The 16007-nt window shown below is 38.1% G+C and overlaps 1 protein-coding gene across 2 annotated transcripts in view; it reads right to left on the bottom strand.

Annotated features, from left to right (window-relative positions):
• The window catches only part of dvl1b (dishevelled segment polarity protein 1b), a 71149-nt gene that overhangs the window by 22994 nt on the left and 32148 nt on the right, over nucleotides 1–16007 (bottom strand). Inside the window, exons 1-11 of one of the 2 annotated variants that reach the window (XM_049471915.1) lie at nucleotides 7733–10291; nucleotides 7291–7423; nucleotides 7038–7131; nucleotides 6405–6474; nucleotides 6156–6295; nucleotides 3406–3482; nucleotides 3244–3311; nucleotides 1759–1836; nucleotides 1524–1658; nucleotides 1263–1430; nucleotides 89–304 (exon numbers count right to left, since the gene is read on the bottom strand). In XM_049471915.1, the coding sequence (XP_049327872.1) occupies nucleotides 89–304; nucleotides 1263–1430; nucleotides 1524–1658; nucleotides 1759–1836; nucleotides 3244–3311; nucleotides 3406–3482; nucleotides 6156–6295; nucleotides 6405–6474; nucleotides 7038–7131; nucleotides 7291–7423; nucleotides 7733–7874 (1321 nt within the window). In that variant the 5' untranslated portion in view covers nucleotides 7875–10291. Of the gene's footprint in view, nucleotides 1–88; nucleotides 305–1262; nucleotides 1431–1523; nucleotides 1659–1758; nucleotides 1837–3243; nucleotides 3312–3405; nucleotides 3483–6155; nucleotides 6296–6404; nucleotides 6475–7037; nucleotides 7132–7290; nucleotides 7424–7732; nucleotides 10292–16007 lie in introns of those variants that run through there. The other variant, XM_022682675.2, reaches the window with a different exon arrangement.

Raw genomic sequence — 16007 nt, 5'->3', positions numbered from 1 at the left:
ACATGAAAACATCCAGGACTCATTGTATAAATCTGCTTCAGTGTCTATATTTTATATATGCTCACATTTCGAGTATAAGGTCACTCACCCTCACTGTGCTGGCTGCCGCCACTGCCGCTGTGGAAACTGTGGCACGGATCAGAGTATCCCGGGGGGAAGCCAGGAGGTGCCGAGGAGAAAGGTGGGTAGGGAAAGGGCTGCCCTCCCATGGGCCAGGGGTTGGTGGACGGAGGGAGAGGCGCAAGAGTGTCCTGCTCTGACCCACCACCACTCGAACCCTCATTTAAGTTCAGTGAAGCCATGTCTGAGGAGAAATCAACAAATATAGAAGTAAATGTGTATATAAACAACATGTATCAAGGGCACTGAATAGATTAACAATTTTAATAATCCATTGAATTTGTCAGCAATATTTATAATCATCAGAAGTCATAGTGATAAAAGCAGTGATCAATTGTAGCTATGATTGCAATGCTAAAAGATATTTAGTGAGTAGGATAAGCAGTAGGATAAGCATGCAAATTCGGTTATTTATAGTTTAGTGGAGTAATTATTTTTCGGACGACATTTTTCTTTCTGCTCCTTTTTTTTAAAAATAGCCTAGTTACTCCTGTTTCACTTCAGCTTGTTTTAATTACAACTTTTCTTTGTTTAAAAAACAAAACAAATCCAGATAAATCGCTCCATCAGGATAGAGTCAGTTTGAATGAGAAGAATAAACATATACCATTCCGACACCCTATTGTTTTATAAGCGATCCATTACACCTGCACACGTCACGCCATCACACTCCAACAAAAACATAGCAGACGTATGTAGCCTAGTATAGCCTTAACAGCATTTTTCCCCCTTATATATTACTTTTACTTTAATACTTTAAGTAGTTTTGAAACCAGTACTTTTATACTTTTACTTAAGTAAAAAGCTTGAGTTGATATTTTAAACCTTAGTATCTATACTTATAGTAATAAATGGGAATGCTTCTGACATCAATGTTTTTATACCAGGGTATACTGTGGAAGCGATTACCAAGCGAGTGCCATATGTCTCTATGTGCATTAGTTTTGTGTATTGTGTGTCTGAATCGACCAACAGAAATTGTCCAGAATTGCTTCAAATAAACATTTTTTACATTGACTTCCATTGAAAGTAAGGAAGGTTATATCTCTCTCCTGTAAAGTTGCCCTTTGGGGGTTATAAGTTTTTAATTGGAAAGAAACATACTTATGAGACAGAGACAAATTAAATATGTCTTAACATACTTTGGCAGATATCTCCAAACGTGTAATAGCACTGCTCAGAAAATGTGATCTTGTTGACGGTGTGTCTCAGGTAGCCGTGCTTCAGCATCGTGCTAGCGTATTTTCTGGCATCCCGTCGATCCTTGAAGCCTTCGACCCGTGAGTACAACCAATCCACCACATCACCACCTGGAAGAAAGGCAGAAATTGAGACGCATATAAATATATATTATATATAATATAATATCAGAGAGAATCTGCATACAACATAATTTGTCTTACCAATAACTGCATTTGCTATGGTAATCTTCAGCCACATCCTGTCCCTGATTTCTAGACCTGAGTCTGGGAGTTGCATCACCTTCACTAAGGTGGCCATGTCCGTCTTCCCAACCGTTAGAGGAAGATCGTCAAACTCTGCGAAGAAAAAAGATTTTAATTTTTAAAATAGCATTTGGTGTTCTAGTATAAACATGCAAACAAGCAATTATTTTTTATATAAGTAAATGTGGCATACCATACTGTGGGTATGATCCAGTCAGTGCAGTAGTGTGAGATATCCAGGCTGCAGGATCAATTGGGCGGACGGGTTCAGCTGGTAATAATGAGAACTGGGTTACATTTCAAATTGAGATGATTCACTACTTACTCATGCAGTCCATGTCCATTGACAGTCCAAACATTTTCAGAATGTGTAAGTGCAATATCTGTTAAATAAATTCCCTTGTCTGAATTATTACTCACATTTTATTAGAAATTAGCCAACTAGAAATTAATTTGTATGAAAATAAACAATTATTCACAATGTGACCTATAATATCATTGACTGAAATAAATCAGTACAGCTATTAATATGTTCCTCAAAATGTAGAGCATAATTAGAATTTGATGTTTGTTAAAAACAGGCAGAAAGAGTGACTCTTAAACTAAATGAATTATTTGGGGGTAATTAACATACAGTATTTAAGTGATATCATAATTTCCGTCCATTTATATACTGTATTAGTGAACGGAGGCCTCACTGATTATCTGAATTGAACTGAGGCTTTTTGACTCAGATATAAAAATGAAAAAAGACGCAGTAATAGTTTGTACTGTGTTGTGACAGGTTGGTAAGAATACACATATAATTACACGTAGAGATGGGCAGTTTTCTGGTTCATCCAGTATACTGGTTTTAATTTCCCATTCCGGTATGCATTTATACCGCTTGGAGCACGGCACAGTTACTATGACAAGTTAAAACAGTCTGGACTGCAGCTCTGCTCTGTGGAGTCAAACGCTCACCTCGCTCTGTCCTGCCTAGAGAGAAATGAGCACTTTATCTGAGGAGCTCCTGCTGCTGTTCCTCGCCATATGAATGTTTTAGACACATAAAACAGAAAAACAGCAGCAAAAGTCTAAAGCCCATAATCGGTCCTGGGTGCAGAATACTGTAGCTAATAATACTGTAGCTTGATGGATAATTTTAATGCATGTTTTATTTGTTAACTGGAGAACCAATGGAATACTGACTGATAAACAGCAATTTAAATACTTTAGCTTTAAGAATAATATATTGTAAATTTATATTGAACTGTCTAATGTGTGCAGTAGAACACTTGAGAAATATTTCTTTAAACACCTAAACATTTATTATTTTAGATCAGTTTATAGTGTTTATAGAACTATTTTAAATATTTAGTTTCGCCATGATAAAGTTATTGGTGTAGCTTTTTCTAAGGTCAATTTTTTGCATTCTATTGTTTTTGTACAGAATAAACACAATACTAATCAAAGTCTTCATTTAAAGCCTTAATGTTTTATATTATATGTACTCCTTACAGTAGAGTAAGTCACAAACCTATATAAAAGCCCAGTCATGCACAAAAATATTTAAATAAAATTAAAATACCATGATATACTGTGAAACCATCAGAATCTTGAAAAATACTGTGATATACATTTTTTGTCATACCGCCCAGAACTAATTACACCCCATAATAAATGTACATGTGCTGACCTCTGGGTATGGTGAAGTAGCTGCGAGGGGAAGGGTCCCAGCACTTGGCCACTGTAAGACTAATTGGTCTGCAGGAAAGAGATACATGTTCAGTCAGCTCACCATTAACATGAAATGATGGATAGTTAATGAATCTGTTTTAACCCAGCTACTTATAATTACCCGGTCTTGGAGACAATCTCCCTGAGGATCCTGACAGCATCGTCATTGCTCATATTCTCAAAGTTCACATCATTCACCTGCATGTCAGAAAAATTGCATTTACATGCAAATAATCAATAATATAATATATTATGCTACTAATATGACACTTATTACTAGATTATTAAGAGATTAACAACATACTATCTCATACTTCATTAGGGGTAAAAATATGCACAAAACTAAATGAGGTGTTTGATATTGGGATATCCAACAGTGTTATAAATTTGAAATGGGATAAACTAAATTGATAAATTCACTAAATAAAATGTTTTATCATGTCAAAGCTCTATAAACAATTTCTGAGCATACCACAATGTGCCACAAAGTATTCTGACTTTACTAGATAAAACATTACAGCCATATAGAGACAAAGACAGCCACAGTAGATCACATGTGAGTGAAATTTACACAGAAAAAGGCAGCCAGTCCATGCTATGGCTAAATTAGCTCAGCTAACATAACTTTCCTAGCCTTGTATAGTTTATATCTTTTAGCTAGAAAACAGCCAGTTTGTAAAGAGTAAACTGAAAGAGTGTGATAAGTGTTTTCTTCAAGTTCAGAGCGTTAAACCGAACTTAAACCTGCCGTTTATTGGTGCAAGGAGGTAGCGTGGGCCTAGAAACCACTGTCCTATATTATATACTCAGCAATCCATAGCGCATCAGTCAATTACACATCATGTAGCTTGTTTTAGGGTGTGTCGAAACGCGCAAAATTAATCATGGGTGCATTTTGGCCATAACGTGAAATAAACCAATCAGTGTGTCACTTGCCATTCCCTTTAAGAAGCAGGTGCTCTCTGACTTTGGCGCATTGGTATCTTAACAGTTAGATGCTTTTTAGCTTCTGAGCAGAGAGGACTGACCTGTGCGTTCACGCTGTAAAGGTACGCCAGCAGCTCATTTAAGGGAACATCATTGTTATTTAATTCTTTATTCTTTTTATTGTGGAGGTAAAAGTCAAGTTTGTACTCTGCAGCGCATTCGTATGTGTGTGTGACGAGCAGGGATGAACACGCGCTGAGGACGAACATTGCACACAGTGTTCCTGCAGGGCTTGAATAAGATTGAGTGGCTGACTGTTGTCAGGGTTTTAATCAGTCAGTGGTTCACCTGTATTTCCCCGCTGCCAAGACAGAAACATACCTCACTTCCTGACCACCAATACCCATATATTCCTAACGTATATTTTATATTTTAACGTGAAAACGCGTAAAAAAAGAACTGTTGACGGGGTGTAAGATAGCAACAAGCATTGCAACGTGCCTTGCGCAGGGTGTACAATAAAGACCTCAGTCTTTTTTAAAGCATCAAACAGAGCTGGCAGCGAGTTTCTAATACTATTATGAGCTGCTGCTGCTTTTTGCATCTGTAAAACCATGCTGAACACAACAAGCTGTCTTTTATCTCAGCTTTCAGCTGCAAATTCAGATCTACAAACCAGACAGAAGTGACATCCACACCTCTGAACAGCACCAGGAAAGCTGAATTCAGAACAGATAATAAACCTTTATGCTAATATTCACTATATCACCCAGCAACACAGTGGCATCTCCCTATAGGGAAATCCATCTAATCCTCACCATCACCTTCAGCCTCCCATTCAGCCAGGATTAACAAACCGCTGGAGGCATTTGATGGCTGGGGCTGAGCCCGGGAGACAGCAGCTTATGTCACAGAGCTACAAGACAGGAACCAGAGGACAAAAGCCCCATATTTCATCCCCTAAAACAGATCTCTAGGTAAAAGCCTGATGTCCCTGCAGTGTTTAATCGTTTTAACCCTAAACTGTGGCATCTGCTGGCTCATTCGATCTGTGGCATTATTTTAAGCTGCTTTGTGTGTAAGGGTGTTGAATGAAACATGGATATTTTTCCCTCCAGAATGCTAATTTCATTCCAGAATATGCTTTTAGGATCTAGGATTTATTTTTGGGTGTTCTACAATACGGCTTGTATACACATATGCATAGCTCACAAAAGCTTAGCAGCTCAGGGCAATGTTAAAAAGAATTATATCACTTTAACAGCAAGAAGACAGGATATCTGCAAGCATTGAGACTTTTATTTTTACTGGATTTTTAGACTAGAAAAAAAAAAAATAATAAAAAAAAAATATATATATAGAAGCAGAGCAAGGCACATGGGAATACAAAGATCTATCAAATATAACTTATATAATTTTAAGACATTTTAATGCCATTCAGAGGCAAAAATAAGACTACCAATATTACATTTTCACACTTTACTTTATCACCTTAAGTTTGTGAAGCCTATATTTTCTAACAAACCAATATTTCAAACTAACATACATTAACAGTTATGCACAAACCAGAAAAATTAAACAGTTCGTACAATGAAAATAAGGACCAACTCGAACCTGCTGCAACCGCTTTCATTAAATCTCCACTAGTTAAAATCATATAAAGCCAGAGACCAGAAAACAGTGCACCTTTACATACTTAAATAATGCTACTGTTTCCGCTTATAGTTCAGTCTCACGTTAAATCAGTAAGCTAACTTGCATATCAGATTTGTAAATGAAACTAAGAGCAAAATAACATTACTGTTTTTGGACTGTTTTTAAGGATCTGTAGCTACTAGGGGTGGGACAAAACATTGATATCAATTGTGATTTTGCTTTCATTTACAATACATTATTATTGAAACATAGATGCCCTTATTTGACCGACAGAGATAGGAATTCTACCTGCAGAAGCATGTCTCCTGGTTCTATTCTCCCATCAGCAGCGACTGCTCCTCCTTTCATGATGGAACCGATGTAAATCCCGCCATCTCCACGGTCGTTACTCTGCCCTACAATACTGATACCCAGGAAGTTATATTTCTCTGTAGGGAAGGAAACACAGGCACAGAGATAATGTAAACTATGTAATTGTGATTATATGAATATGTATATGAAATGTGAGAAGTGTGTGTCTGTGTGGAATGAACTTACCCATATTGAGTGTAACTGTGATTATGTTAAGGCTCATGGTTGAATCTGTTATACTGCTGAATGAGGATGACTGTGGACAGAAGAACATTTTACTCATTTATTTTTTCTTATTCCAATGACTGGGTGGCTTGACTTTCCATCGCAACTCAGTGTCCAATTTTCTCCACAATGATTTATGATAATGATTATATCAGCAAGACATGTATAATGTTTATAGGTTTATAATGTTTAATTGTGAATAGCATATACTGTATATAGATATATATAAAGAGTATACCAGCTATGAAACTTTGTGTAGATATACTCCAAGCCACCTATTCATTTTTAAGCAATGCACCCTTGACTGAGATGATTAACACTTCACTGTAGCAAAAAAAAAACAACATAATATACTTGCTAAATTTTACATATAAGAAAATGACACTAAATTGTTGGCCTCCCAAATTGCGAATGGATGTCAGAATTTGAATACTGCTAACTGAAATATGTACACGTGCACATCCCTGGTGGGAATGTTGTTTGAAATGCAAATAGTGTAGTGTTATCAGAACCACTTCAGCAAACAGTGTTATTAACTGTTACCATAATAAAGCGTCAATTAAGAAAAGAAAAAAAAGCTGAATGTATTTTCACCCGGTCAATCTTGGGCACTTTGTGTCGCCTGCGTCTGCGCTTGTGTCTCCTCATTAAATGAGAAGAAGAGCTCTGCTCTGTGGAACTGCTTAGTCTGAGGGAAAACATACAAGAACATATGGACATAATTAATAAAAATGAAAATTAAGGTTAAGATTAAACTAATGAGAATTCTCAGTTATTAAAAAAGTAAATGCATATGCTATTTCTGATAAGAATGAGCTTCTGTGTGTTTTAAAAAAAAAACAGTAACCTGCTGGCGTCCTCATCTTCCTCACTGTCGATGAAGGAGCTGGACTCCAGCTCGCTGCTCATCATGGACGCGCTGTCCATAGCTGTGTCCCTCATGATTCGCTCTGCTTTGGAGTGACCATTAACACGTGGGACTGAGAACAATCAAACCAAACACACGGCTTTGAGTAAGACATGATGTATGTGGTAATTCAGACAGAGATACTCTGCATGACAGCAGGACACAGAGTATCATAAAATACAAGTGTTATCTAATGCAATTAAATTCACTGTACTTTAGAGAAACCACTACAGAATGAATGATGAACTCTGATAATGCATACTGCAATTATTCAGAAAATAATTCTAAATATGATTATAAGATATGTACATTCATGGCTTGATCACAGACCTTGAGTTGTACAGCTGCTAAAAATAGACAGAGAAGGACACAGATAACATACATTGCTTGGGCTGTGGCTGAGTCTCAGGGTGGCAGCGGATTGGTTGGAAGGCCCGAATGCGACGGAGGCGTCTCAAGGAGCTCGAGTGGGTGTGGACTTTCCGAGGAAAGCCGAAGCAATCCAGCATTGTCGTTGTGGCCATCCTGCTTTGCCTTTGTGTTATTGTATCTCTCTCTCTTTTTCTCCTTCTCTCTCTCTCTCTCTTACACTTCTTCTTTCTACCTTATTTGATCCTCAACAGCATCTGTTTCTCTTCTGTTTTTACATGGCAACCGTAGTTGCCGTTCTCAGTCCTTGAGCACAGGTGCACCACGTTCTGATCTCCAGTGATTGGATCTGAATGAGTTCGATTGGCGGCTCATGGATGAGAAGAGTGAATGAAGGGCTGAGTGGTGAAGAGTAATAAGAAGAGGACAGGGTGAAACTGGGCATAAACAAGAAGGGGGAAAATTGAAACAGGGAATAGACGGGCAGCAGAGGGCAGATCTTTAGGGGATAGATGGTAGGCGCAGAACGCAATTTCAATTCATCTCTATCAAAATTGAATTTAGAGAAAACAAATATCTCTCCCAAGGCCTACCTATGCTATATAATTGTTTTTCAGTGAGAGAACATACCAGAGAGTGGCTTACATTGCTAAAACAATTTAACCTGATAGCTACATCTACAGACTCTGGCAGATCAATCCATTACTAATCAATTCTGCACACACATAAATTCAATTGAAAACTATATCACAGATATTTGTGAGCATGTTTTGGAGAATAGAACTGTAATATACCAATCACCTTATGAGAATGGGAACAGCTATCAGGTCATACACTGAATCCAGTCTCTGGTTGTAGAAATAGTAGCATTTTAATGTTGCATGATGATTAAAGTAAGGTTAGAGCTTTCTCAATTGGATTCAAAGGTCAAACAGCCATCTACAAATCTGGATTAACATCAGAGGTACATAGCTGTAGTAGGTTACAGTATTAAGCTGAATCAAAAGCTATTTTTACATTCACAATCCTCATTAACCACTTCTAAATTTTTGATCAAATCAGATTTATATTTATTAATGTGATCTTTATGGTGCACATTAATAAATACAAGGCTATGTTCACACAACAGTTATCCTGGATCAAACCCAATCTTTTTATCACATGTAACACAGAAAAACTGGAACTGGAACACTTCAATGTGTGGTAATGAAATCCAAATCCAATACATACTCGATTTGCGGCAATGTATACCAATCTGAAAAGCCAGATAGGAAATTATGTGACTTTACGTCAAGAAGAAGAAAAATATTCCTGTGGAGGCTATTTAAGTTTTAAAGAAACCAAGAACGCAAACCAAAAAAGTATGTGTGGCCAAAAAACATGGCCTTTTTACAGCCAGCTGGAACACATGCTCAGTGATAAATGATGCTGTTTCTGTGATGCTGGAAACGATGAAACCGAAACTTCATGTGAAGCATTGCTCTTTAGTGTATGTGCTCAGTTTAGGAGTGTGAAATGTTTAGACCAATGAATGTAAGATATACACTATATTGTAAAAAGTATTCGCTCTCACAGCAAAATCATTGAATTCAGGTGATCCAGTCACTTCCAAAACTTGGACATGCAGAGTGTTTCTACCAACATTAGTGAGAGAATTTGTTGATTGGTGAGGCATATAGTGTGCAGAGGTTGCCAATTTTGTGTAAAGTCAATTACTACACACCTCCCAACTTCATGCTGCCTTCAGATTAGGTCAACAACAATAATACTATTGAGAGCTTTATGGAATGGGCTCTATCCAAGCTTTACATCATTTTTAAATGCAATGCAGGCGAGCAGATACTTTTGGCAATAGAGTAAAAAAAAACTCACAATAAAAATACAGACTGAACAGCCTAAAATAAACAATTAATTTCATATTTGTGAGAATTCGGATCAATAAGCTGTGTGAACATAGCCAAAGGAACTCAGGAAGTGTGGCCAAAGATCTGATTTGAAATGTCCACACAGCCCTGACAAAACTGAGATCTAAATCACCCTGGGGCAAGAAATCAAAAATCAAATGTGAATGTACCCCCTCAAAAACACTAAGCATTTTGTAATTTTCCTAAAGATTATTAGTTAGTTAAGTAATGGTAATCCCATACAAATGTTTTTTCTTAATAAAACACGAAAGCTAATATAGCTGCCCGTCAAAACTTTGAACACACCTTCTCATTCAAAGTTTTTCTTCAGCATTTCTTTATTAAATTTATTTTCTACACTGTAGACTTATTATAAATACATGAAAATAATTAAGGAACACATATGGAAGTCTGCCGTAAACTGTAAAAACTGTAAAACTGTTCTCCACTATTCCCTGATCCAAACCTGATCACCTGAGATGATGATTTGGGATGAGCTGGAGCTTCAGAGCATGACGGAAAATCAACAACTATTGTTCAGCACCTGCAGAAACTCCTTTAAATAATTACAAATGTTCCTGTATAGCTTTAACATAGTCTTTAATAGTAAAGTTACACTGTAAAAAATCATAAAAAGAAAGAAAATACACTGAATGAGAAGAATGGTACTGCACAGCCAATATACTACTACTACCTTCTGTTTTTTTAAAAGCTAAAGAGACATTTTAACATTTATAAATCAGATTTTTAGAGGAAGTGTGGCTAGAATAATCTCTCCAAAGGTGAGATTAGACCCATTCTATACAACTAGATTAACCATTTCTCTCTTTTTGTAGAAATTACTTACGTTTTTTTAGTTACTACTGTTTATATTTATATTTTACGTGCCCACATCAGTTAAGAAATGATGGTAATTCTAAATAAAGCACATTTTAGTTAAGAACAATTTAAAAATATATATTTATTTTATAATAAATTTCACAAAAAATGGTTAATATAACACACATTTTACTCATATTTCCTCAAATACATAAGAATAGCTAATTGGTGGTGAAAATGTATAAAACGCGAGTCTCTCAGAGTCTGAATCCGCTCTTACCTGAGACAGGCGGCCACAGAGCGCGCGCTCAGCCGCCTCAGCTCCTCGCGCGCCTCCACACACAAACACTGCCGCTGCCCGACTCTCGCGCTCCGGCGGGAGCGAGCACGGAGCCCCTCCCCCTCAGCCACTCAAACTATAATACTATTGCGGCTGCGTCCCAAACCACACGCGCACACTATGAATTTGTGGAGTAGTCTATTGTTTGAAGACGCTGTTCAGTACTCCGGAGCGCGGTTTCGGACGCAGCCAATGCGCGCGCTGCTCGCGGACTGTCCACGGCTTTGTTCCCTCACTCTGTGATATCTGAGCGAGACCGGTGCATGGCGCGCGGACCAACAAGTGAGGGGCGTGAGTGCAGGTTACCCAGCGGGCAGGTAATAGATATGGAACACAACCCGCACATAACCCCGCTCCAGCAGAGAGGCTCATCCCTCACTCAGCCTGATGTTTGTAACATGTTTGTAACATGCTTCATATTATCTTTCTATGCATATTTTTCTAAAAGCTTGCATTTTTAAACAAATACAGTGCTAGTATTTTTATTACAATGTAAATAAATACTTAAGTCATCCAGCCTGTGAACAAACACATAAGGAATCATGTTGTGCACTTAAAATTCTCTGTGAAGCATTTAGGTGCTCTTATTTGGGGTGCTGTTAAATTGCCAAGGCTGGTAACTGATGTACAGTTCATCAAAGGTAACTCTTGGTCTACCTTTCCTGATCAGTCCTGGTTTTATCATGACATTTCTAATGATCCTTGCGACCGTTTTGGCAACCGTTCTTGAAAGTTCTTAAAGGTCTCATTTCATCATTTCAAAGGTGCTCCGGTGATCCGGTATAACGCTGCTTTAGTCCGGTGGAGGAGTGGAGCGGGGAGAAAACGATAGGATTTCGGCTCTTGCTCATGAATATTCATACGTGCAAACATATCGCCTCCGATTGGGTAACAGCGCTGTGAGGCAGCGAGACAGACAACTGTTAGATTTTTTTTTTTAAATAAAGACATTTTTACTCTAATAACAGCATTTGTCATATCATATGTTATTTAACAACGTGTAATACCACTGTAAGTGAAGTTCAGCCACTAACCAAGTCTTAGTCTCTGTTAAATGCAAAATCCACCGGAGATCCTATGTAAACTTATGTGAACACACAGAGGTGGGTTGTCCAGGTCCAAAGTACCATCTCCACATTGGAGGCCATGTTTCATATAAAGGGGGATGTCACGAAGTGCACATCCTTAGAAGATGACACCCCAGGAAGATCATTAAACACTTAACGAGTCAATGGTAGAATAAGCAGTTTGGCATTGAAATTTTTCATGGATGCAGCCCACTTATTTAACTCTGCAGACCTTACAGAGGCAGAATGTTAGTGGGTGCTGTTTTAAGGTGGAATGCCGGTGTTACGCTGCCTCATTAACATGTACCTCAGTGCCATGATTAACCTGTAGGCTACTCTGGAAATGAGTGTATTCCAAATAGTGCTTGCTGTTTTTGTGTCTGGGTGTTTTGTCTCGCCATTCCTTCCCATTAATTCTCGGAACACAGCCCCATCATAACCACTGGTGTCTTCAGGCAGCACTGGACGCTCCTAAAGTCTAATTAAGCTGCACTGATAAATGATCACTGGGACCTAATAGGGTTCAGGGGTGAAAGCAGCACTATTGTCACGAAGCCAGAGATGAATCGCTGTATGGGGAGGAGGGGGCGGGGCAGAGGGAGTGGGTGTGATAAATGTGTGGTGAGGAGAGGTAATTGGTGAGGATGAGGGATTATTTTGTTTGGTGTGAGTATGTTGTGACATGTAAGGTTGTTTGAGTGTTATTACATATATCATAAACATAATAATAAAACCAAATATAAAATGTATCCTCAAAATGGTTATTTAATTTTAATGAAGGTTAATAAAGAAAGATTGTATTGGATGTAATTCTGCACTAAACAAAACTAAAGAATATAAAAACCCTCAGGTCTGCAGTCGTCTCAGGAAAGATGGATAGTGCTGAAAGGCCTGTTGATATATTGTCCCAGAAATAATTGTGACCATAAATATTACTGAAACAATAATAACAATATAACAATAATATATGAGCATATTACGGCAAATACATTCTTTTAAAGAGCAATAAACTTTGAATTATAACTCACATAAAACAGGTAGTTTTATTTATTCCTTTTAAAATCCTTTAATTTTTCCAAAAATCATCAGTGCGCCTTATGTATGAATTTTACCAGTCGTCATGAAAAAAGCAGTAAAGCCACTCCGCTGAAGTGCAGTGTTATAAAGGAGTTACAGTGAAGTTTCTCCAGCACTGAGGCTGTAGCAGTATTAGCATTAGCCGCTAACCACAGTGCTAGCCCTTTTGCTGTTCAGAGGTGAGTATATCAGTCTGTAGCATGCATGTTTACCCTGTTAAAACAAACTACGTGGGACAAACCTGGGCTGATAGTGCCCTGGCTTGCCAGAACACTCAGGGTTCCTCTGTGTACATTGTCCAATGTACGACATTTACTGCCAACTGCAATATGATTTGGAACATCTGTTACAGTAAATAAACGAAAGCACATTACGTACCCAAATAACCAGTTTTCAGGAGAGAAATCTGGGTAGATTAACATCCAGCGCTCGTTTGACTGTGAAATAATTTTTTTTTTTTTTTTTTTACTCAAGACCTACTAAATTAGAAAACACGGCGACACCCTTGTTCTTTACTTTTGTCAATTAAAATGGGCCTTATAATCCAGTGCAATAAATCAATGATGTAATTAGTATGACAGGACTAATCTGGGCACTGTTTGTAAGCAGTCATGAGACAGTGCTCTAAAATAAGTGAAAGCAAGGATGTAGGATATGGGTGGGAGCCAAAACAACATGGGGTAGGGTGGGTCGATGGATAAATATAGTGTTTCCTGTCTAAAGGGTCAGTAAAAATGGCGGCGGCCACACGTCCACGCTGGAATGGGCTGGAATGGGCAAATAGATTCCAGTAGTGTGAGTAATTTCGAGTTGTGTGTTCACATACACATCTGTACACTGAAAAAATAGCAAAACAGGATAACTTAAGCAGCTAAGAGTGCGTTTTTTGACTCAACTCAAATTAATACAGTCCAAAGCTCTCCTAACTTACAGTTTGGTCATTTTTTACCCAATTTTTTGACTCTGTACATGCAAAAGTCAAATGCTGCACCTCTAGGCAGCATCACAACAAGCTCGGAGGAAATCATTGGATCCCCAGCTCTGATACATCAGCCAACAGAGGCATGTGCTAGCTAGCATCACAATGGGAGTGATGAGGGGAAAGAGCGCCACCTACTGTACCCACCCAGAGAATGCATGGCCAATTGTGCTCTCTCAGACTCTGGCTGCTGATGGAGCACTTACCTTGTTGCGCCAAACCAAAATAGCAGGTGCAAAATGTCCTGCAAAACATGATCTCAGTCTGGATCAGCTGAACACTCAACTGATTTGTTTGTAGAGTAAAAACCCTTCCCTGGACAGTTCAGACTTTCAGAAAGTTGAGACTTGAGACTATCGTCACCCATTAAACAACAGAAAAAGAAGTGGCACAACAGACTATGATGGTAATTTCTGTATCTACTGTAACTGTGGATTAACCCTTATCCCTAAACAGAAATTAAATGAATTTGAGGAAAATCTATGACACTCGTTCTCATGCGGGATGCATCTGTACTTAAAGGGGGTCAGATTCTGGCAGAGAGGCATAATTCAGCACAACACCTAAAAAAGCCACAAGCTTAACGGACAAAATGTTGATCATGTCATGCTGAGCATGTCTTTCCAGTGACCAATCAGTGTAAAGTAAATGTAGTACTGAGCCCTTGCTGGAATTTAAACTTGATGAGCAACAGCTGCACCACTCTAGCGCTGTGAAGTTCACTACCTAATAACCTAGAGTGGAGCAACTGTCTAAGTGTCTGCTCTCTAGTATTATGATTAAATTAGTACTCCTGAATTTATTAAATCTATGTGGCTGGGTCTTGGTTTCTCCCAGAGTTTTTTCTGTGTTATGTCTTTGTCCTGCTACCAGATGTCTGTAAATCTGCTTTGCAACAACAGCAGTTATGGTAAAAGTGCTATATAAATAAATTTGACTTGATCAAATCTCATAAACAATCCAAACTTACACAGCCAGGAGTCTGAAAAGAGGAAGCCCACCCACAGCCCGGTGTGATAGGGGGCTTAATAACTTGTGGATTAATAATAAGTGAAACAAAGTGGAGTCTGATTTTATTATATAGTGTTATTTATCCTTTTTGAGAAATCTGTAGAAATATTTGCAATCCTCAGGATGTGATCAAGCCATGAATACCTCCTAAATGTCCTGTGTGCCAGATTGGTCCACCAGATGCCAACACCTACAACTGTGCTTGGGCTGATAAATATACCATCAATACTAATATATTAAAAGCAGTCTTGTGTAAATGATATAATATAAACATAATACTTAAAGGAGGAGCATACAGTACCAGTCAAAAGTTTGGAAACACATTTTGGACCAATGTTTCTTTATTTCATTTAATTTGTACATAATAATTCTGCATGTGCTCCTGTATAACATTAATGCCTTCATTATTAGATTTGCAATGTAAAACCTCATAAAAAGAAAAAAAAAAAAACACACTGAATGAGAATAGGTGTCCAAACGTATGACTGGTACTGTATGTATTTTTTAAATATGCAGTGTTTAATGTTTTTGGTCTTATATATCAACACTGGTACTTTAATTTAATACTTTGTTAACGTTCTCATTATATACCGTATTTTTCGGACTATAAGGCGCACTTAAAAACTTTTAATTTTCACAAAAATTGACAGTGCGTCTTATAATACGGTGCGCCTTTTGTATGGATTTTACTCGTCAGGTTGTAAGGAGCAGTAAACACACACTCCGTGCAGCGTTATAGAGAGTTTCAGTGCTATACAGAGTCCAGAGCCGTGCAGCTCCGAGGCTGAGCAGCAATAGCATTAGCTAGATGCTAACCGCTAAGCTAGCTAGCTTATTCACTGAGATCAGTATTATCTAAATTTTACTCGTCAGGTTGTAAGGAGCAGTAAACACACACTCCGTGCAGCGTTATACAGAGTTTCAGTGCTATACAGAGTCCAGAGCCGTGCAGCTCCGAGGCTGGAGCAGCAAATAGCATTAGCTAGCTTATTCACTGTTCAGAGATCAGTATTATCTAAATTTTACCCGTCAGGTGTAAGGAGCAGTAAACACACACTCCGTGCAGAGCCGTGCCGCTCCGAGGCTGGAGC

The sequence above is a fragment of the Astyanax mexicanus genome, chromosome 24 (assembly GCF_023375975.1).
Source record: "Astyanax mexicanus isolate ESR-SI-001 chromosome 24, AstMex3_surface, whole genome shotgun sequence".
NCBI lineage: Eukaryota > Metazoa > Chordata > Actinopteri > Characiformes > Acestrorhamphidae > Astyanax > Astyanax mexicanus.
The sequence above is the reverse complement of the archived record's forward strand: the minus strand, read 5'-3'. Positions and strand labels throughout refer to the sequence as shown.